The 23,337-nt window shown below is 36.0% G+C and overlaps 1 protein-coding gene across 8 annotated transcripts in view; it reads right to left on the bottom strand.

The window, feature by feature from the left end:
- Positions 1-16,988, bottom strand: part of znf618 (zinc finger protein 618) — a 45,228-nt gene extending 28,240 nt beyond the window's left edge. For 3 of the 8 annotated variants that reach the window (XM_015034979.1, XM_015034976.1, XM_015034980.1), the window contains exons 1-2: positions 16,591-16,988; positions 1,349-1,676 (exon numbers count right to left, since the gene is read on the bottom strand). In XM_015034979.1, coding sequence (XP_014890465.1) covers positions 1,349-1,649 — 301 coding nt within the window. In that variant the 5' untranslated portion in view covers positions 1,650-1,676; positions 16,591-16,988. Of the gene's footprint in view, positions 1-1,348; positions 1,677-16,436; positions 16,474-16,590 lie in introns of all 8 variants that reach the window. The other 5 variants (XM_015034975.1, XM_015034972.1, XM_015034974.1 and 2 more) reach the window with 5 other exon arrangements.
- Positions 16,989-23,337: the final 6,349 nt, after the last annotated feature.

The following is a 23,337-nucleotide window of genomic DNA, read 5'->3' as shown; positions in this document are numbered from 1 at the left end:
TTTTTTTTTATTCTTCCAGAAGCACATTGTGAGGGAAGACACTGATGTTGGATGTAAGAGCTTGGGTAGCAGTGTCCACTCTTATTTATCCAAAATGTGTTTGCCATGTTGAGGTCAGGGCTCTTCTCCTCTAAACTCACTCATCCATGTCTTTAAGAACCTTACTTTGTGCACTGATATGCACTAAACTCTTGGAGACTACATGAAGCTCAGAGGTGTGTAGTGATTGACCTCTTCCCACTTCACAACTCATCTCCTGACTCTGGTCTCTGTTTTTTCATAGCCTACAATTTTGTGGATTTGTTGCTTTCATTCACAATCACTTTCGATTGATTGTAGCACTTTAAATAGTTGACTGTGGAATCTCTAATATGAAGGAAATAGTTGTACAGGTGGCATCTTATGGTCCAACGGTGAAGTTCAATGAGATCCAGAGAGCGACACATTATTTCACAAATGTCGTAGAAGCAGCCTTGCAAGTCTAAGTGCTGAATTTTATACACCTGTGATGAGACACAGGTGTATAAAATTGAACACTTGAATTCAATGATTTGGAGGGGCGAGCGTATATTTTTGGGAATGCAGTACTTATGTGAAGATACGAAGCTGCGAAATACGAATATGAAACAGGTGAATTTAGGAGTACTGCAAAATTTTGGACAAACTGTTGTTTGTGTCAACATCTATAATTAAATTCCTGTTTATTATTAATCCTAGCCGGAAAGAACCGGCGCAGGCTGGTTTTTAAAAGCTGCTGATTCCAATTAATTTTTTATTTGCTCTAGTTTACTCAGAATAATGATTTATGTAAATGCTGTTGTGTTAGACCGTGAGCTTTAACCAAATTTACATCATGAATCAACCTTATATACAGCTTCACTTGTATACATGCATGACGCCGACATGATTTTTGAATCATCTGAATGGTATCTCAATATTGTAAAATAGTGGACATTAACATAATTTAAACTTGGCAGATGTGTGGAAGAATGATGTGTAAGACAAAATATATTTTCCGCCCCTAGAAGAAACTTGTAGAAAAATATTTATTTTCCTGTTATTCAAGCAAATTTTGCAATACCCATCTTTGACATTTAGCTGCTATCCCAACATGACTCCATTTTGATTACAGTTCAAAAATGACTGAACAGAGCATCAACTGGATGTCAATAATCCTTCAAACAGTCCATCTTTTTAAGAAACAAGTCCAAGAATAATCAGTTGAATGTAGATTTTTGCACTGCAGGAATACTGTTTTCATAAACTGGCTCTAGATTTGACATGTAAAAATAAATGTAACTTTTTAAACTTCAAGCAAATGCAATGATATATCAGTATAATCACACACCTATGCATGAGTCAGTGCTCTTCGTTGGAGGAGGAGTACCAAGGGCAAACATACCCTCGGTTTGAGCTCTACGGGTTCCACCTCCGCTTGATCCTCCATCTTTTCCTCCAATAACGACACAGATCTCAGCAGGGTTGGCATCTCCGACTTTCCCGTTGCTCTTCTCTGAGATCCCAGGCTCTTTCTTCACAGCAACCGTCGGTGGCGTACTACTCGTGGCTGTGGAGGGATCCGTGGCTGCATTCCCATTTCCACTTTCAGCCTGCTCCTTCCCAGGATTAGGTGCCTCCGGTGCACTCATGACTCCACCTCCTCTGAGTCTGTGCTTCTGTAAGAGGAGTAAAAACAGGAGTCGATATAAAAATACATCCTAATAACGTAATTTGAAGCTATATGGCCTCCAATCTTTGCCCCATTCTTGCATTATACAATGGAGTATGGAAATGAACATTTGTGTCTATTATCTAAGAACAAGCCACCAAAGATTATCGGCAGCTTGCTTTTTTAAAAATGTTTCACATGAGACCCATTTTTACGTTGTTATGGAAAAACAGGACTGTGGTTCGAAATAACAAAGGATCTAATTAGTGCTTGAGAGGAACCTACAATTAACCAATTAGAAACAAGGAACGCGAAGTAGTGCTGTTGATGTCAAGCATTATAACATTGCGCTATGAGAAATTGTGCCTTTTAATATTTTTAATGTGGAAAAAAAAGCATCCAATCAATCAATTCTTAAACTTGTTTATAAATACAGAAAGCATGAAACATTATTTTTTTTGGTTTCCATTCAGAAACATTTCTCTTTATTGAAGCAATCTCTAATGTGGCCTTTAACAACATCTGATGAAAACATTGAATTACCTTGTTTGTTTTTTTTCACACAAGCTAGTTAATTGAAAAATACAAGCTGTTTTAATAAAACTTTTAGAAACTGTTATAAAAAAAACTGATAGTCTGTAGAGTAATTTACTACATATGAATATTTGCAGAATTTCAAAATATAAACTGCTGCCTAGATCTTGTAATATCCTACTATCAGTCTTTACCTCAAAGTAAAGGTTTAAGTCATCTTGTTAACATAATTTGTAAAAGTTGTGAAGAAAGAAGGCATTTGGCTATACCTAATTCTAATCTAAAACAATCTGGGCATCCTCAAGGCTTTAGGATACCCCAGCATGCTAGTTGAGACCGTTTAACTGAGAGTTAAAATTGTGTAGTCATGTACACACAAACCAGACACTGATGGAGATGTTTACTGTGGTGGTGTTCAGTGTTGCTTAGCTGTTATTGGAAGTCATCTTTAATGGCTTAAATCCTACACCCCTGTGGTGCTCAAATCACTGCAATTTGAAAAATATCTAAATTACACAGCTTACCACGTGGCTATAAAAGGCCTTGTTAAAAGAATGAGCTCAAATGCAACCAACCAAAACAGAAGTATGCCAAAATGAATGATGTTATGGAAGGAAGGAAGGAAGGAAGGAAAATCTGTCTTCTAATAATAGCACACCAATACAGCAACAAGTCTCCTTAAAGCCCAAAAGCACCTCTCTCTGAATAAGACACATGACCTAAAATGGGTAATACTAAAACCAAACATTGTTCTTTTTTTTTTTTTTTTTAAATCAAATGGTAGATGTGCACATGCAGTTAAAAAAAGGTGGTGGAAACATTAAAACTTGGTGTTTTTCTAAGGGTTGAGACTGTCAGATTCCTACCTAAACTACCCAACTTTTGGAAATTAAAGAAGCCGAGTTAATACTCCGTACAAAATCTTTTTGTTGCAACTCTTTTAAAGGTATGTCCCTGCCAGATTATATTTTTCTATGCATCTGGCCAAAATAGCTCAAGCCCAGTCAGAATGCAATGACTGCATCTGTCAACATCTATTTAAAAATAGTTGCTTTGTTGTTCTCTAACAAACAGATGAGGCCTTCATAAAATAGCTATGTCTACTAATTAGGTGAGTTCTGACGTCAATTGGCTACATAAGGTTTTATTTGCAGTTGTTCAAGTAAATCAGCCTACTTCATATGTAAATGTCATGCAGTCTATCTCACAGAATCATAATCCATTATATTTTGTGGATGGAACGTGATAAAATAAGAAAATGTTCAATGGATATGAATACTTTCGCAACTACTGTAATTCATCTGTTTCTGGTCTGGACAATTTAAAGAAAAAGGACATAAATTAAAAGTTGTTTTAAAGCAATGCAAAGTCGAAAGCAGATTTAAAATGCATAACACAATGAAAGCATCACTTGAGAACAGTGCAGCTCAATGATTGCCTTTTGCTAATTATCTTCTTCAGAAGGCAAACTGATTAAATGAAATCAAATGAAAATAAAATTTGATTGTTTTTTTTTACTGAAAGTCTTCACCAAAACAGGGTGAGGTGTTTTTGAGTCTGACAAGAAATTTGATATTAAATAACTTTTCAGAATTGAGAAAAAAAAATCATTTGAGTTTTTTATAGTTCAAACAGCTAGCCATTTATCTCTGAAACAGAAAAAGGGCAGCTTGTGGTATCACTACTGTAAATTTTTACAATATTTCACCTTTGTGCTACAGTAACTGAACATTAAAAGTATATTTCCTTTTTTCTGGGCAGGTACAGCAATTTGAGAAAAATATGTAGTTTATTTAGCTGCACTTAAATAAACTATTGTGAGTGTAACGTATTAATGTCAGCTTAAAAAAAAAAAAAACTTGATCATTAAAATGTAAAATCTTCTTTTCTTCACTTGGCCTAGATTTTACAGGTACCCGTCCAAAAATCTCTAAATAAAAATATGACGCTTCATGAAGACAACGTGATCCAAGAAGGCTTTAAAATTGAAAATTCTGGCCCTCATTACTGGTAGACAAAGATCCCGCACTTTATTTTCATTTCTAATTTCACATATTTCACAGTAGTACAAAGGGGTGGCTGAGATGGAAAAAAAAAGAGACAACACCCCTTTAATGTTTAGGTGTTGTTGCAATGTAGAGATGAAGACAGCAGGAACATAGGGAAAAAAGGAGGATTTTTATTACCAGAACTTATTAGGAATAGACTGGAAACAGCATGGTGTGGACTACGGATACACCAATATGAATATTTGGGCTAGAATCTGACATAGATATTGCTGTTATGGATGATAGCGATATCACATATGTCACTACACTTCGGTATTTTAGAAAAAAAAAAAATTACCACCCGCTGACATCACCACTTATTCTCTGCTTCAGTTAAACTCTGTACAATCCTGCGCTGAGTGATTGTCACTGTCATAACAAACAAACACCACACGACCAACCTCCTCCCCAGTCCTAACGTCAGTCCGGTTTTACACATCGGTCTGGATGCTACCCCTGGTAGGTAAATGAACTGTTGGGGGAACGGCTGTTTAAGATCAGAAAACTGAGACTCTGAAGTAAAAGAATAACACTGGAAACCAAAAAAAACAAAATGAAATATAAGAAGCTGCAACCAAAATTATCCTACCACTATCATATTCCAACAGACTACAACAGGTTGACATGAATGTAAATATTCACTGGAATGAAAATGGTCAACATAAGTAATGCAAGTCAAATCCTCAAACGAGATGCATGTACGTGTTTTAATCTAAAGGATGGGTGTATTTTTCTCTGTGCACTCACAGTAAACCACATAGATGAGGCGAAAAACCTGCAGAGCTATCTGGCCCTTCTTTATTCATGCAGAACAGCTAATGATTACCATAGAGGCGATGAGAACAATAAGCTCAGCATAGCTAACAACATTTAGAAAAACCCCCAGAAAAAACCCTCTCTTTAAAATAGAGCTTTTTGGGCAAACTTTTTAAAGTACAGAACATTTCTCTTTATTAACACCTCTGTAGAATACCTACAGGAAAATTCAGTGATCTGAGAGGTTGCTTTGCTCAGACCAAAGCAATAACCAATCATCTATGATTATTTATTTAGAGTCTATTGTTAGTTTATTAAATATTTAGCATGCTGGGCTTGTGTACTGGAGCTACAGAAATTAAGATACAAATGTGAGAAGTTCATGGTGCATATAAACAGATTGAGGAATAACTTTATTCATGCATGAATAAATCACTAAAAAACAAAATGAGGATGTTTTTATGATGACCTTTAGTTTGAAGAAACATGTTTTCAACTGGATTTTTCCCCCCTGCACTTTCCACTAAATTCTGCCGTTTTCTTGTCATTGAGCGTTTTAAAGTTACAACTAACATTAATATTTTCCATATTCTGGTATGCTTCACTGTACAGAAAATAATTGACGATACTTGTGGCATGTTGCGAGTCGGCACTGCTCTGATGGTTGGACGTGCTTTTTCTCCCCCCAAAAACACTATAAGAGGACTTTCAAAACCCCCTAATTCAACAAAATGTCACAAGTTAAAACAAAATGAAGTGCAAGGTTCACAGTGGAAAAAAACGAAGCCATCCCACTCATTATCGTTCAAGTGAATTTTGATTTCAACACAACTGTTTTTCTTATAATTGTGTTACCTAAAAGCTCCTAGATATTCTTTCTGAAACACCAGGTGTCGCTTCACAACAATTAATGCAGCTTCATCCTAAAGTCACGGCCAGAAAAGAAGTCGTAAAAACTACACAAGCATAAACAGTTTCAAATGAACCTGAGGAAATGAAGTTTAAGTTCCTCTAAGATTTGCACCACCTTATGTTGTCCTGTATATACTGATTTACATGTACATACACACTAATCTGGAAATTGCACCTTGAAAGTCATGTTGGTTTAACATTAAACAACAGTGAATGATTCACTGCTTCATCTTTTGTTCTATAATGCTAAGCCTCAATAGGCAGGTATTAGTAAAAATAATAATAATAATAATAAAACAGTTGACAAGATGACTTAAAAATAAAATCTCATACCCAATCCGATTTACGATTTGAATCAACTTCCTTTCTGTTCTAAAAAGAAATTACAAATGTTAGAAAAACCTTAATCATCCCTTCTGGGAGTTGACCTGAATTCAAAGTCTAACTAAACACAAGCTGTAAAACATGCTTGTAAAAACAAGATGGCAGGCACTGGGTGGGCTGAGCTCACTCTAAGTTATGGGAGCCGAAAGACTGCTTTGGTGAAAAACAATCCTGATTTTCCTAAATTTTATCTTTATGAACAGCAAATTTGATTAATTGATTAATTGCCCAGTTCTGTCAACAACCTTATTAGTAATTACCCTTGTTTCTTATTAATACCATACCAACTGTATTTATAAAGCACTTTAAAACAACCACAGCTGATACAAAGTGCTGTACATTAAAACACAACATAACAATAAAAAAATAAATAAATAAATAGTTATTCATAGTTAATAGTTATTCATTGTCAAACCAAACTTGTTGCAAGAGTAATTTGTTTATTTGAAAATAATATTTAAGCAGGTATTTAACTCGCTTTTCACACGTAACATTGTAATTTTAGGCCCCATCCACACAGAGACATTTTAGGTGTGTCTGCAGACGTTTTTTTGTCGTTTAGGCTTTGCATCCGCATTGATTTGGTTTCTCGGCAGACCAGAAAGTATCATTTTTGAAATGATCATTGTCTGAACGTGAATAAATTCCAAAACGCCAGTTTCATGTTTCCACGTGGCCACCCTAGTCACGTCTTTTCTTAAGTCACGTATTTTTTTAAACGATGATGTCAACACTCCATCTCTCTCTATCCAACTTGTGCAAAACATGATGCTGTTTGGTGCTATTTTTGGTCGTGTTACAGCGCCACCAAATGGCTTGGCATACCGACTACAGCATCTTCTGGGTGCCGCAGCCTGTTCTGTGGATGCACTTTTTTTCTTAATTGTTTACAAAATATACTTAAGGCCCTGTTAATGTGTACAGGGCCTTAAGCGTTGCCCTTTTGCTAACTGCAAGTGAAAAATATTCATAATGAATTTTGCCCTTGCCACGTATTATACTTGATGTTTTCAAGTATGTGAAGGCTTGAAAGCATTGGCCTACATACATTTTACAAATAAATTGAGTTACTTAAGTAAGCTCAATTTATTTGTAATTACGTAATACGATGATTTAACAGTGATAGTTGATTTTCAACAGAAGACAACCCAACAGCAATACAAGCCACAAAAGTTCCTCTGTGCATTTCAGCACTGCAAAAAACATTTAAATCCAATCTGAAACAACGCGTGGGCAGACCTCTCAAAAGTCTTCTGGGTCAACTGCAAAATGAGCTGCACTTTTATCATTTACAGAGTGGCGCCAGATTTTACGTCTTGGTGACATAATACATTAAAACATTAGTTCAACATTCTCCCACTCAGTCATGTGGAAAAGTGTTTTCTTAAGATGGTGTTCCACTTTGAGATCCTTCAGTTTCCACTGATGTATACCTCATATGTAGCTGTTTTCCATTTAGTCGGGATTACAGTGCGCCCGGAAAGTATTTACAGCGCTTCACTTTTTCAGCATTTTAATTTACAGCTTTATTCAAGTTAATCTCTTTCTTCAAAATTCCACTTCTATAACATTTTTTCTTTTGTTGTTTTTAAAAGTAAAAACAGATTTGATGAGCAAAACCAAGGACTGTTCAGATCGTGGTCAAATCAAACCAGTGAAAGGGAGTCCAGGCAAAACTCAGGAATTAAATATTGCTGAGGCAGGGATCATAGCATGCTTATGAAAATACTTCAAAGCAAAATCTAGTTTCATCTTAAAGCAGTATGAGTAAGTCAGCAAAGCTGAACTCAAGTAAACTATGTCCTTCAAAGGCAAAAGAGAATGAGGCCTTTATTAGCCCCCAATTGAATGATTCATTCAAAATATCTAAAGAGCTGTAGAGGAAAAGAGCACTGACTGTACTATAAAGACATGGATATTAATCTGAGTTTACAATTTCATCAAAAGAAAACAGACTTTTAAAAAATATCTTTAGACTTCAAAGGTATGAAACTAGAACCTTATGCATAAACTGTTGTGTTATTTGGCCTGGAATCAGGCTACATTTTGGCTAAAAATATAGAATCATCTTGTTTGCACATAAAACTCCTCCTAAATTTAAAGTGGAGAAAGAATCACAGTTGCAGCAAAACTGTTTGGCCATTAATGCTGAATATCACTGGGAACTTATTTACTATTTAAAAATAGTAAAACGTTTCTGAAAACTAAACTTTTTTGAAAATACTAACAGGACAGCACACAGATGTGAATTATTGCCAGGGTAGGTGATTCAATCAGTAAAACAAAAATGACAAAAAACAGAGACATGAGGTTTTGCACTATAGCTAAAAAAAGGTTAACATGCTAAATGTCACAAATGAACAAAAAGAAAAATGAGTGGATATCCACAACAAAGTGAGCAAGTTTTATGAATGACATACACATAGATTCTGAATGCAAAATGAGGAAAACCACTAAAATCAGCAAATACCACATTCCTCATTTAAAGGTATGTATATCTGTAGAAATGTTTATGCTTCATTTATAACATGTGCTGAGATAAACAACAAACCAACCAAGGCACAAGAAAGTATTAAATTAAGGTAAGAAGCAAAGCTTTTCTCTATGGGTTACTTTTCTAAATTTAGCTTAAATAAATTTCTGATTCTGCCTTTGAACTGAAAAGACTTCTGGATCAGGTTCTCAGGCTTTCCTGGAAATACAATCACTATAAAGTTACTCTATTTCCTGGATATAAAACCTGTTTTATATCCAAATTTAAAATTTTAAGACCCCCAAAGCTGTTCTTCCTCCCTTTAAAGGGCCTCTGCTGCTCAACTGTCTCCCCAAACCATGACTGTCTGTTGAGAGCAACTGGTCTAGCTATTTGATTTAATAAAATGTCCAACCTTCCTCACTGATGCAGCTACAGAGTTTTTAAAGTTTTTCATTCTGGCATTAGTAGACACAATAATGGGCAATCCTTTGAGTTATGTTTTGGTAATGCTTGAATGATTTAAGGTCAAGTACAAACACAAAGCTAAAGAAGCAGACAAGATCCAACGGACCATAAGATATTGCAGATAACTATTGCTTATGACCACTAAAAAAAATTAGGACTGAAAAAAAAAAATCTATCTAAATATATCAACAACACAAAGCAAAATGTTGTGCTTTTTGTACTTGAACAAAAAGCATCCCAGTTAACCCAGTGCCACATTCCTTCTCAGATGGTTTCATTTAAATTACTGTTTGGGGCCCAGAAAGGCAAAATTGTTCATTAAAGAACAAAAAGGCAAAGACCAAAGAAACTTCCTAATTAAATTGAAAACAGATTGACCACCGGTACTATTTTTTTCTTTCTGGTCACTCTTGTCATTAATCATTTCAAAGCTCTCCACATAAATTGGTTAACTCTAAGGTACAGAATGGCTTATAGGTAGGAAAGTACTTAGAATGTTCTATTTAACCCATTGAAACAGTAAAATAGTGCACACATGTTGCTACATAAATATTATGTTGCCATATATCATTACCCTTTACTGCAGCCACAGAACTCTTTGTGTTTAATACATTTTATGGTTATTGAGAATGTTGAAAGGAATGTCTGACAAACTCCGTGTAGGGGTTGTGCAAAAAATCTTAATTATTTTTTTCCAGTGCTCGTAGTTATTTATGAGTACTTTTTAAGGTTAAGAAAAATCAAACAAACAAAGCATTTAATTTTCTTTTAAAATCCTGCATTTATTTGTTCTGTCCAAGTGCAATGATGTGCGGCGCAAGATCTCTAACCATGATGATCAATAAACATACCCAGAACTCCTGGAGGAACATAGCTATAAATTATAAAAGTGCCTGGATTTTAAACGTGGTATGCTAAATTACATCAAATAATTTTGATCATAAAATTCAAAAAGTCTGATAGCAGAATTTTTTTCCTTAAAAAGCCTAAAACTGAGCAAACATTCACTTATCAATACTGAAAAGGTTTTTGATTTGTTCTCTTAATGAATATGACCTGTGGGAGGAACTGTGCAACACATTTTCCTGGGGCTAAATAATAAGGATATATATTTTTTTATCTCTCTTTTGTCACTTGAAATCAGGATAAATAATGGCAAGGACGCTTTCCTTTCCGAAAACGTTCACTCCCCTTCTCACCCATGCAACCTTTTTTGAGTACCATTTTTAATGCAGGCTCTAAATTAGTGTATAAAATGTTGGATGTGGCTTGTTTTCCTCTAATTAAAGCCAAAATGCAAAAATTTGCCATCTGGCCTATGTTTTCTTACAGTCCTGTATACCGTAGCCTACAGCAGGATGGCAAGAGAAAATCTAAACCAGATGCACATCGCCTTCATGTCTCTTCCTGTATATCGTAATAGGTTATAAACCGGCATACAAAAACTCAAAATTGTGAAGATGAAAGATCTGATTTTTGGTTTTGCAAATCTACATTTACAAAGTAACATGTTTAGATCTAAACATGTAGGTATGCTAGAGTAAATCTCCGGAGTAAAAGCAAGAATTCAACTAAACACTGCTGCTGCTGGCGGTGAAGGAAGCATACTCAGACTCATACCTCATACTCATACCTCACCTGGGATAAATACGAATTCATGCCACACTTTTAAGATTTTTATTCGTCAGCAAGTTTGAAATCAATATATTCTTGTCTTTCATTTCTCAACACAGTACTTCGTGTTGGTCTGTCCTATAAAATCCTAACAATACATGTTGGAGTTCATGGATGCAATGTGACAAAATGTGAAAATGTTCATGTTGTTCAGCATGCATTTTAAAAACAAAAGACAAAATCAATGTCGACATAGACATCTGAGTGTAGTTATGTCATTACATTCAGATTTGCAAAACCTCATTTTCACATACCTGTGTGCATGTTTACTTCGGTATTAATATCATGTGGCAAATTTATCTTGGGCTACAACATAATGAGGTTACGCGTATGAAAAACATCTCTAGGACAGGACTCTGCTTCAAATGCAGTGCTTACCAGAGGTACTTAAAATACTCAGCCTATATTTGGGCAATACTAAGCGAGTTTCTGCACAATAATTCTGTTAATCAATCACTGTGTTTTTAAATTGCTGAGGTTTTCTCATTTTTACAAAATTGCATGGCTTGACCTAAAGTCCCAAAGCTCTGCATGTTTAACAGGCTGGAAAAAAAAAAAAAAAAGATTCCAAATATAAAATACAAATTTGCTTAACGCTCATAAAAATGTTTCCACTGGAGGGATTAAAATAGGAATCAGCAAAAACAGGGGAAAAAGGAGAGAGGAGGGAGGGGTGGCAGAGGGGGAGGGGGGGTCACTTCAATCACTGCTTTGACTGCATGTTTATATTATCCAGAGCAGAGTGAGTGACTAGGAGCTGGACTTCACCAAAACCTGCTTCACACTAATGCCTGCATTTTCCATTTCTTTAATCAAATGCAAAGTTCTCTGTCCTCTGTAGTAAATATATTCCGAGACGGTGTATGACCAACGATTTCAAAAAGCAATAATGCAAAGAAATGGATAAACTCCGCCACCGCTGTCTCTCGCTTTCACACATACATATACACACATGGGATGTTCTGGAAAAAGAAACTGTGTCGTCTAGTAAAATTCCATCAGCATACACTCAAAAAAACCCATAAAAACCTTTTCAATCTATATGTTAATGCCACGAATTAAAATTTAATAACAAGAGATATTGAAAAGCAGTGTTGAATTATACAAAAATAAATCCTGAAAGATCAGGCCCCTAAAATTAGAAATTCAGGGCTGCATCCGGACTGCTGCTAAACCCTTGTAGGCTGGCAGATTAAATTTTTGATGAAAATCAAAATTACACTGCACGCTGACGCAGTCGCAGCAAACCTGGCACTATTGTGATTTATGGATTCATTAAACCCGCGGGAGTTTCCCCCCCACCCCCCTCCTCTTTTCACTCAAAGAAATGAGATTTGCTTTGGTGAAAATTTGTATTTTCAGAAAAGCTACTCAGGCTCTGCTCTCCCCCTAAAAAGGGCGGAGAAAAAAAAAAAAAAAAAAAAGCTTGTGTGTATATATCCACAGCACGTAAACAGGCCTAATTTTCATTGCTGCAGCAACTGAACATCCATATGCATTATTCATGAAAGCAATAAGGTTCATTTTTACAAAGGAAGAAAAAAAAATGTGCGGAATGTACAGAATTTTTTAATGCAGCACTCCCCGCCCTTAAAAACCTATCCCCCTGAGACTAATTTAACTCAAGCCATTTTTCAGACATTTCCAACATGCCACTATGGAAATAAACAGAACATTCGGCTTAACAGTATGCATGTTATTTTTCCCCCCCACATATTTAAGAATAAATCTGGAATCATGCATTTGCAAAAAAGAAAAACACAAACTCTTTTTGTTGTTGTTGTTGTTTTCCTGAAACGGATACCTGATCCATCTGCACCAACTTTATGACAATGTGAGCAGCAACTATGTTTCAAAACCTCTACCCTGAGGCCAGTGATTTAATCTTCCACCATCTTGTGTTTCTCAGAGACCAAAGAGAAGTTTTACCTCTTCATCTAGTGACTTCACTGATCCCAGTCTAAGCTTGGCTTTTCCTCATATAAGTATCAACAAGCAGGAATGCTGTTTACCTTTCAACTTAAAGGTGCATTTTTAAGTGAAGAATGTTAAGATTTCCATTTTAAAAAGGCAGAACTTACAAAAGAAGTCCTTCATGTGCAGATCTTTACAAAAAAAAAATTGTGTTGTTGTTTTTTCGCATTCTGTAAACATCCATATAGACCCCAGATCTCAGCAGGACTCTGGAGAACATTACTGCACTGAGGAGGTAATTCAGCTATTTGACTGAAATGTGTTGGACCAGGGAGAAGACCTGTAAGAGTTGCAGAACACCAGCCCTTGAGGACTGGGATTGCCCACCAATATTCTAAACTGACTTTAATTTTATATTGTTTCTAAACCACATTAGGTCCAATAAGGCGCTTTTCCACTAGACCTCCTCCAACCGGTTCGGTCCCGATCCGCCAGATTAATTTTCCTAATTTTCCATTAGCAGATCTGGTCGAGCTCTGCGTGTCTGTTTTAAGATTTTCACACCTGCTTCAGGGGTAGTACTAGCCGAGAACTGCGTTGAAGCAGTCTGATTGGCTGCATCCGTTGACTGGCTCGCACGGCAAACTCAAAACTATAGTTTAGCTATGCACCGCGGACATGCGGTCTGTTGTCAGAGAACTGCTCAGTACGGAGAAGCGTAAATATGAGTTTAAACAAGAGCAGCGCTAGGAACACATGCTTTAAGTTTTGGAGAGGTACGACAGTGATTTAGCAAACCTGCTAGCAGCTTGTCTATCTGAAGAACGGGCAGCAATAAAGAAAAGACAAACGCTGAAGCTGTGGTCAGCTGTAGTTTTGCGCCGATGGTGTGAAACACCGAAACAACATAATATCAACTTGGTGTGATGTGAATTTTTTTTTTTTTTTGGATTTTTTTTTTTTTTTCATGTGTGGCTATTGGTTTACATCTTTACCTAAATCCAAAAGGTAGAAAATTTCAAAACATAAAATAAAGTGCCAGAATATACATATATTTGTATTGCAAAATAATCTGCATCATCAGCAATAAACTTCTCTAAGACAAAATTAAATATCTAGGTTTATTTGAGTCCATCAGAACCACAACCTTCTCCATTGATGAGTGTTGTCGTAAACATCAGCAAAGACCTAACCACAGCTGCTGCCGCTCATGGCCCGCCCACTGTAGTGAGGAACAGGCCGTATAATGGAAAAGCTCACTACCTGGGATAGAACCAAACCAGACATTAACTGGTTAGTGCGCAATTTCCCAGTGGAAAAGCACCTTTAGATCTTCTCAACAAGCGCGCTTGAAAATTCTCACTCAAACGTGCATAAAACTTTTACATGAATCTGAATATGCTGCATTTAGTTTGAAGAAGACATCTTTTCTACTAGTGTTTTCAGGAAATGATTGGGTCTCACTAACAGCTGTCTGGTTCTTTTTGGTAAAATACAGTAACTGTCCAGCACCGTTCTATACTTTTACCTATAGAAAAAGCATTGGATTATTCTCTGCAAATGATTGTGATGCCACAAATAACAGCGGAAGAGACTAGCACAGCACAATACAAGAAAATATTACGAGTGATAAAAGCTGCGATGACTATATCAGTTACAATATACGCCTTTTTCATCCATCTAATTTTATCTCATTGGTGCTTCAATCACTCTGTGACCCTTAGCTTACTGGGCAATGCAACTTGCATCTGGTGTGAGCATCTGCTGTTGTCACACTACCTAATTTTAAATTAATGTAAAAAAAAAAAAATCAAGTTCCTCAAACTTAAAATGTTTTAGCCGACAATTACTGCATTCAAAAAAGTCCTTTGCGATATTGTAGATGACATGGTGGTATATTTGTGTCATGCACTCATTACTGGTAAGGGAATTAAAAAGAGGTACGATGACAGTACAAGCAACAACAACTACCAACATATTTTCCTTACTTTTTTTTTTTGCTTGTTAGATATTGTTTGATCATTTTGCCATTGCAATCATTTTCGCTATTTACATTAATTGCTAAAGAGCACCCAAAGACTCCACACTTGCAACACCCAATGAAGTACTGAACTCAACTTTAGGAATCGCTGTAATAGTACACCATCCTCCCAATTGTATTATAAAAAAACTTCTGTGTAGATTCATATGCCTTAGAGTTAAGCTAGCCCAACTGATATAATACAGATAGTTTACTAATTATCAAAACTCTTGTTTTTCTCTTATGCATCTAAACTTTAATTCGCCAAAGTTTACTTGGTTTTATTCTCAAGAGTTTAATGACCTACTACTTGTTTTTATAAGCATACGTCACATAAACATTCTTATCACTAACTCTATTGAACTCATGAATGACAGTGGTTGCCTCTTTGCAGTTCCACAGTCAAACAAGAACTCTCGCATTTTGATTAGACTTTTAAAGCAAAGGTCAGAATTTACACTCAGATTTTGCATACCGACCATACATTTTTCTCCACAAGCTCTCGGAACTGAATGAATAAAGATTTTTGAAGGTCAGCATTAAAATCACCCACAGAAAAAAAAATGGCCTCTTGCAGTTTCCCCCCTCACATTAAAATAAAAAGCAAGCCGTGCAAGATGGGAAAACTGTTTGGCGTCTGCAGGATTAATATAAACAGTACAGGCACTGGTTGTGATTGTTTTTCCTGCCCTCAAATTATGCTGACATGTTCCTTTCTTCTTCCAGTGCTATAAAGTTCACTTCAGATACATTTTTCCCCTGTCTACACAGCTTCAATCTTTGCAAATAAATTCCATTGGCATGAAATGCAAATATTACAGACTTATAACTGAGCAAGTAGTTATGGTTTTCTACTTGTAGAAGCCAAAGATCTGAAAGATTAGGAAGCTTTCAGGATTAGGAAATTCATATGAAAATAACTGAAAGGGCTAATTTATTTTTTTTTTCACACAAAAAATGAGAGCATTACAAAACATTATAATAATATTATTCCACAATAATAATATTATTTCATAATAATAATGATAATAATGAAATGTAAAATTGATTATTATTAATAAGTCGCACAACCAGTCTCGTTACATTTTCTAATTTTCTAAAAAATGACTGCCTACAGGTGGCGCCACTGGCGCATTGATTTTTAAACCCTATATTTCTTTAAAAACACATTTCGAAACTGTTTTTTTTTTTTTTTAAATCAGGACGCTTTCGTCTTCTTCTCATTTATCCACGACAAACGATGAGACATCAAAACACACAGCGGTGATAGCAGTAGTGTTGTTTGACGGCAAGAAAGGCAACTCTAGAGCTCTGCTCAAATTTGCAGGAAAATTCACAAAACATGGCTGCAGGAGGTTTTTGTGTTTCAGATTGTTCCTCCCCTCATCGTCCTTCATGTTGCCACTCTCGCCTGGTCCGGCTTGCTCCATCGTAATAACGGCGTTTTTACCTGGGCGGACGTGTGCGCAAACTAGCTGCACAAACGACACGGCGGCAGTTTCACTGCAACTTCATTACTAAAAATTTTACCCCTCCAAAAAAATAACATCAACAGATTATTCAAATTGCTAAAAAGCCATTTACCTGGTTGTAGAGGCGAACAGTAGTGCAAAGAGGCTGCCTGTGCTCGTTTGTCGTGTAAAAAGAGGGGGGTAAAACTTGATATCCGCAACAAAAATTTCTGAAATTTAAGATTTTTTAAATCTGAAAAAAAAACGAAAACAGTGGTTTGACATACCTCTAAATGCAATGCAGCTCATGCGAAACAGGCTACTGCTCCAGAAAATCCTCCCTCCCCGACCAGAGGTGACGGCACAAAAACTGCTTCCTCAAAAAAAAATTTCTGAATTAGTTATGAGAAATTCCAAATGATAAAAATTTCACCATAGCGGTTTTTCCCTTTCTTGCGACCCGCTACGTTACATTTTAGTAAAGCGTGATGGCGTATTTGAGTAATGAATTCGAGGGGTTTGACGGCTTCGTCGAGCCGTTCCGTCTGTGCTGTGCACAGGGGCTTAGTGTTGCGGTTCCTCCTGTGGAAATTTTCGTCCGCCATATACAAGGGCAGATTCTGAAATTGCAGCGCCGGCCTGAATATTAGCCTGCAAGAAAAAAAAAAAAAAAAGAAAAGAAAAAAAAGTCTGGGATGGAGACAGAAAAAAATAGGTTGGCCAACTGTGAAGCTGCACAGGGGGGAAAAGGGGACTAGAAATTGCGCAGAGGATAAAACCCGAACAAAAACGAACAGATGGAAGTTTATTAGAAATCTACGGCAAGTTGAAAATAAATAGTCAATCTGATACAGTTTTCATGTAATGCTATGTAATCCAAATCTAAAAAAAACATAACTGTACATTGAGTTAACACCATGTAAGCGAGCCGTGAGACAAATGTATTGTTTTATGATGTGTGTTTGCTCTTAAAGCCTAATTTGACAAAAAGTGACAATCAACTGTCACCTTTTAGGTATAATTGCTTATATATGTAAACCAAACTGCACAAGTTTGGCTTACTTTTTTTTCAGTGCATGTTTTTGTTGGCCAACAAATTCTCTTTTCAAAATCACATTCTTGAAGAATTTACAATTTTTTGTTTGTTTGTTTGTTTGTTTGTTTGTTTGTTGTTTGGAGACCAACAAGTTTTGAACTTGAGTATTGATCTAACCTAAAATATATTTACAGTATTTATTTCTTAGGAATTAGATTTAACGCAGAGTCTTAAGAGGTATGATATAGCGTTGTAAGTATATTGTTTCTTATATTCAGGTAAATTACGGATAATTATTTGCTGCAGATTTAATACAGATTTTATGTAATAGTATGAATATAATAGTAATAATAACTACAAATATTACTTTTTAAAATCTGAATTTACAGATCAATGCAAATGTAAATAATACATAAATAGTAACATTGCAGTATTATTATGGCAATTGTTTTATCACTTGCAAAAAATGCTTTCTCAGATGCCGAGTTAATCTAAGTTGTTTTTTCTGGGAGGATTGTTTTCCCGTACTTTTAGATTTTGTTTGCTCACTGATGTGCTTTGCCATAGTCACAATAAGAAACAAAACATGACAAATAAACATTATAAACGCAGCCAAGCTCATATATAAAGGATAATAAATGAAAATAATCTATTAAGTGTGCCCTTTATACGAAAATGAAAAAGCACTTTATCAAGCAGAGTTTTGAAAATTGTGGAGGAGATAAAAGCAGATAGCGTGTAGGGCTATTAATGTTGCTCAGAATGATGTGGGCGTAAGTGATTATTATGGCTTGTTACTTCGCGTTTTATTTTTCTGCATCCGCTCTGAAATGATTATAGCAACTCTTACTTCTGAAAATCTATGCAATGTTGACGTATGTGTTTCCACTTTGTTATGAAAAATAGTCGATTGAATCATTTATCTTCATTGCTCTTTCTGCTATTATCGGAATGTTTTTTTTTAATGTTTTGTTATGTGCCATCATTTTTTAGTATTTATATTTTATACGATTGCATCGATTTTTATTATTATTATTATTATTATTATTTCTTCAGTTAAAATATACCATCTGCTTATGCCCAACGTTTGACGCAGTCACTATTTGTGTCCAGCAGAGGGCAGGAGCACACAAATTTAGATGGTTGCTTGCCAGTGATCCCAGCTATTACAAACAGTCTTTTTTGCTCTCTACCACCCCCTGCTGCTTTTTCCAAAAAATATATTTTCAATCCTGTTCCTTCAAACCAGCTACTAGATATTTTGACCTAAAATAAAATGCTATCCTATAACGTCATCAAACTGTCATAATGAACATTTTACTGCTTGCTTTCTGTGTTGTTAATCTGCAAGACTATTTAAATGCTTCTGATTGAAAGTGTTGCATGGAGGCTTATTTTTATAAAAAGAGATTAGGTTGCTCGAGATTTTTGCTGTAGAAATTTGAAGGTAGTTCAAGATATCAATACACAGTTCGTGTGGCAAACTGTGTATCATTCTCATTTCCTTTTATATTTATCCACTACTTGATATTGGTGTGCATTGCATGAAATCTTGATAAAATATTATGAAGCTTAGGTGTAACAAAATGTGAAAAAAATAAAGAATACCACTACAAAGCTGCTTATTTTGATCAACCCTAAAACATGAGAGAGAATTCAGGTATTCATTGTTTTCTGAATATTGTTAAAATGTCTAGCAGCTTCAAAATTTGGAATGAGCAGATGTCACTGTGTTGCTATATATAAAAAAAAACCTATCTCCTCTCCCTTTTTTCCAGAGCTCAAGGTTGTCTTGACCTCCTCCCAGCCTAGTTTTTGAAAAATCTTCCTAGAAGCAGCAGAGGAACCAACAGGTGAGGGGGGCTGACAACAACTGGGCTATTTTTTCTTTACGACCTACTTTGGTTTGAGAGCCACTGTACCCTGGCAGGATGCTCAAGAGCTTTTACATAAATTAGGTGATAATTCCCCAAACAATTCAGGTCTTGTAAAGTTTGACAAAAATAACTGATTGGAAGATCACAACAACTTACAAAAGATCTCCTTTTGTGGCACATAGGGATTTTTTTAACATATAAAAGCTTCTAAGAAATCTATATTTTCATTGCTTTTAATTTCTCCATTGTCTCCAATAATTGATTTCAGTCTACAGCCATTTCATGATGAAAGAAAATCACATTTTAATGTGCACCTGTCAATCATTTTAAATACATTTTATAGAATTTTGCACATTTTGAATGTCTAAAGTGAGGCCTATCTATATAACTTTTTAGCAGACCTTTATCAGACAAAAAGCGATCACAACTGATAGCAGTAAAGCACGATAATTCTTAGCTAGCACTCTTGGTGGTTTTGTTTCTTGCTTTCGTACGATCACAATCATACAATGGCTAATTTTGGCCAATTTATAACAAATATTGTTTTATAACTTTATGACTCAAGTTGTGCTGCAGCTTTAGGGTGTGTAAACATTGCACAGTGAAGTTATTTATTTAGGGTAAATATTTCCTACCTCTTAAGAACATTCCACATTGCAGTCAGTATGTTGGACAACGGTTAATAATTTTTTAAACTTAATAAACTGAAAGCATCGAGATAAAACTAAACGTTTGCTCATGTTGGGACCAAAGTTATCCTTTTGGCCTTAATTGTATGTAATATTTGACACAGTAGCACCAGACTCTGGAGTTACCACTAGCCCACCTTGTGAGGTATAGTGCCTTTCAAAAGTGTTCATACTCCCTGAAATTTTACACATTTTCATATTAGAGCCTCAACTTCAGTGTACTTCATTTTTTTGTGATAAAATAACTCAAAGCAGTACACAAATGTAGGTTGGAAAGATGTGTTTATCTTCACTGTGCTAAAACAAAAATCTGGAAATGTTGTAAACATTTTTATGTATTTGTAGGTATAGTGTGAAAAAGTTAAATTTTGTGTCACTCATTTGAGAAAGCGAAACTAATACATGTATATTAGGTAGACTTATTTCACATAGAGTGTGAACTTTCACATCACTGACTGTGGAATTGTCACACTGGTCTTCAAGCAAAGTGCATCCTGTGTCTCTCAACTCTTCCTCCAGGGTCTGGGGCCTTGATTTCCAAATTAAATTCAAGCTTCACTTGAATTTAATTTCAAGTGATTCAAGTTTAATTTAAGTACTCAGCAACAGTTCAGTTATTTCTGTTCCAGGTAAGTCATTTCTAACTTTGGCTCTGGTTCAGGAGTGGCTTGATACGAGGGATGTGACATTTGCAACCCAAGTATAGGATTCATCTGTGCGTAGTGACTCTTGATGTGTTGACTCCAGCCTCAGTCCACTCCTTGAGTCGCTCCCACAAATTCTTAAATTGATTTTTCTTAACAGTTCTCCTTGTTGCTGAAACAACTTTTTCTACCTCACTTTTTCCTTCCACTCAACCTTGTAATAGTATGCTTGGATTCAGCACTCTGTGAACAACCAGCTTCTATAGTAATGACCTTTTGTGGTTTTAAACTTTATTTTTGCTACTGAGAAATTGAACGGGAGATTCAAGCCTCAGGGGATTTGTGAAGGTTAGCAAATAGCAAAATATGTCACTGAAATATGCTGCTCAATGGTGATATAACTGCACTACCATAAAACGTCAATTCCTTACAAAGAGAAACACAAAAGAACCTCAGTCAATTTCAAGGATTATGCAAAGTCGTAAAACCACACCAACATCTTAGCACCTGAAGGCAGCAATGACGTCCATATAGACAATAGGCACACATACACATTGTTTGTTTTTTTTAAGATGGACATATTAAATCTGATAACCATGTTTAAGCTAAACACAAAGATGACGTTTATTATTTTAGCACATGCTATAACAGATCAGCAAACACAGTGATGCAACCTCTGACTAATCTCTGTTACCAGTTCAAATGTGACAGGATTGAGTGCAACTGTCCATTCCAATGAAGAGGATCCTCCTGTTGGTCCAGGAAAACAGTGATTGCTGGTTGACCTCAGAGAAGTAAAAGTAGGCAGTGATCCAGGCTGTTGTTTGTTGACCTTGACACCTGATTGCACGTTTTGACAAATTCAACCAAAATTCTTCCATGTCTGTGTAGGAGGGAAAACAGATTGGTCTCATTGCTAAAAAAAAATGACTACTAAAACACATATAAAGTTATTTTGTGACTAATTTAGAAGATGTGGTTTTAAGGTTTTTTCATATGGAGTCATTTTAAAGGATCATGTGTTTAAGGTTCGAGCAGCTCCAAAGAGAGGCTCTGCCTCGGTATGGTTGAATGTTTTACTTTTGGCTGAACTCATCGCAATCAGTGTACACAGTGAGTCTTGTTCTAGTCATCTTTTATTAAGCAGAATGTTTTGTTTTACAGTGAGGAAGGCGGGAGTCTAGCTTTAGAAGGCATCTGACCCACGCTTCAAACTCAGTACCTGTTTGCTCTAAGGAAAAACTTTGGGAAGGTTAAATTTAGTCGGCTAAAGAAAATCAAACGGTTCATTCTCTAACGTGAGAAATCCCTTCAGGTAGTCAAGTTTCTTGTTTGTTCAGATCTTCTTAGTAATTTCCATAGTATGATTACTAATTAACTATCAATACTTTTGTGTCTAGAGGCAATCTAATCATTGAGTTCACAACTGAAGTTTATTATCAGGATTCTGCAAATTAAATATTTTCATAGTATATTTCAAACATTCTGTTCACACAGTTTAGGCTCCCTGAAAAGGAGAAATTACCTGTTACAGAAAATATAAATATTTTTGATTGCTTTGAGTTTAATGATATTTTACTTAATCTGACTATATGAACTTTTTTAACACATACAGAAGATTTGCATTGATCATTTATAAGCTTTAGTAATGGAGGGCTTATCAGCAGCTAGAAGTGTATTGTATTTATTAGTGAACATTAGTGAACAGGTAGTATCATTAGGACCAAGGAGCAAAAGCTGCAGCTAATTTTAAAGGTAACAAAATAATTCACCATTTTGGAGCAACTCTTGGAGCATGGTTGTACAATGTAAAAACTGTCAAGTTTAGGGAAAGCTGAAAGATAAATGTGAGTAGCCTCACCTAGGCCTGTTTAGTCCCTGTTACATATTCTTAAGAAATAAATTTGCAGATGAGGAAGAGAAGAGAAGATCAGTGTTGATTCAACAGCAGGAAAAAGACTGAACACCGAAGACTGAAAGCATCCACAATGATGCGAGGCCGAATTCTGGAAAGGAAGTGATGCATTAGTGGTTGACTTTCACTTCAACTGCACAAAGCTAAAAGTTAAATATAAGTAGCCTCAAGTAGGCCTGTTTACTATCAGTCACATATTCTTAAGAATTACATGTACAAATGAGGAACATTTACTGAAATGTATCACACTAGCAAGTGTTACAGAAAAAAAATCTATAAGAGTTTAAAATTTAAGTGAGTTTTCGGAACGGATGAAGGAAATCTCAACACGTAGTAAGTACTGACTAGTAGACAGGGGCTTTTTTATTTTTCCCCCTGGACACACACACACACATGCCCAAATGGTTTGATGATCTTGATCCCAATTATCACTTATTGTTTTATTTTTCATACTTTAATTGCGTTGTACTTTAATTCCCTCACAAGTAGTCAAATGTGCGCAAACACCCTCCACACGCACACACTCACACACACAGCAATCAGAGCTAAGGAGACATGTAGTCTGGACCACTAAAGAACAGTAGGGGGTGTCTTTCAGACTCACCAAGAACAGGACTGGGTAGTGATAAAGAACTACAACAAGTCAATGACATCCCCTGTATCTCATGACATCAAAAGCTACCAAGTGTTGTGGATAAGAGGTGTTAAAATCATTAACATTTTCACCCCCACTCACCCCTTCCCATGCACTTCCCCTGACACTCCCACTTCCAGAGCCCCCACTGAGACCCTCCCCCACTTCCGGACCCCCCACTGGTCCCCCACCCCCACTTCCGGACCTCCCACTGATCCCCTTCCCCCGCTTCCAGACCC

Source organism: Poecilia latipinna, unplaced genomic scaffold (genome assembly GCF_001443285.1).
Source record: "Poecilia latipinna isolate Pla-1442-1.1 unplaced genomic scaffold, P_latipinna-1.0 Scaffold319, whole genome shotgun sequence".
NCBI lineage: Eukaryota > Metazoa > Chordata > Actinopteri > Cyprinodontiformes > Poeciliidae > Poecilia > Poecilia latipinna.
The sequence above is the reverse complement of the archived record's forward strand: the minus strand, read 5'-3'. Positions and strand labels throughout refer to the sequence as shown.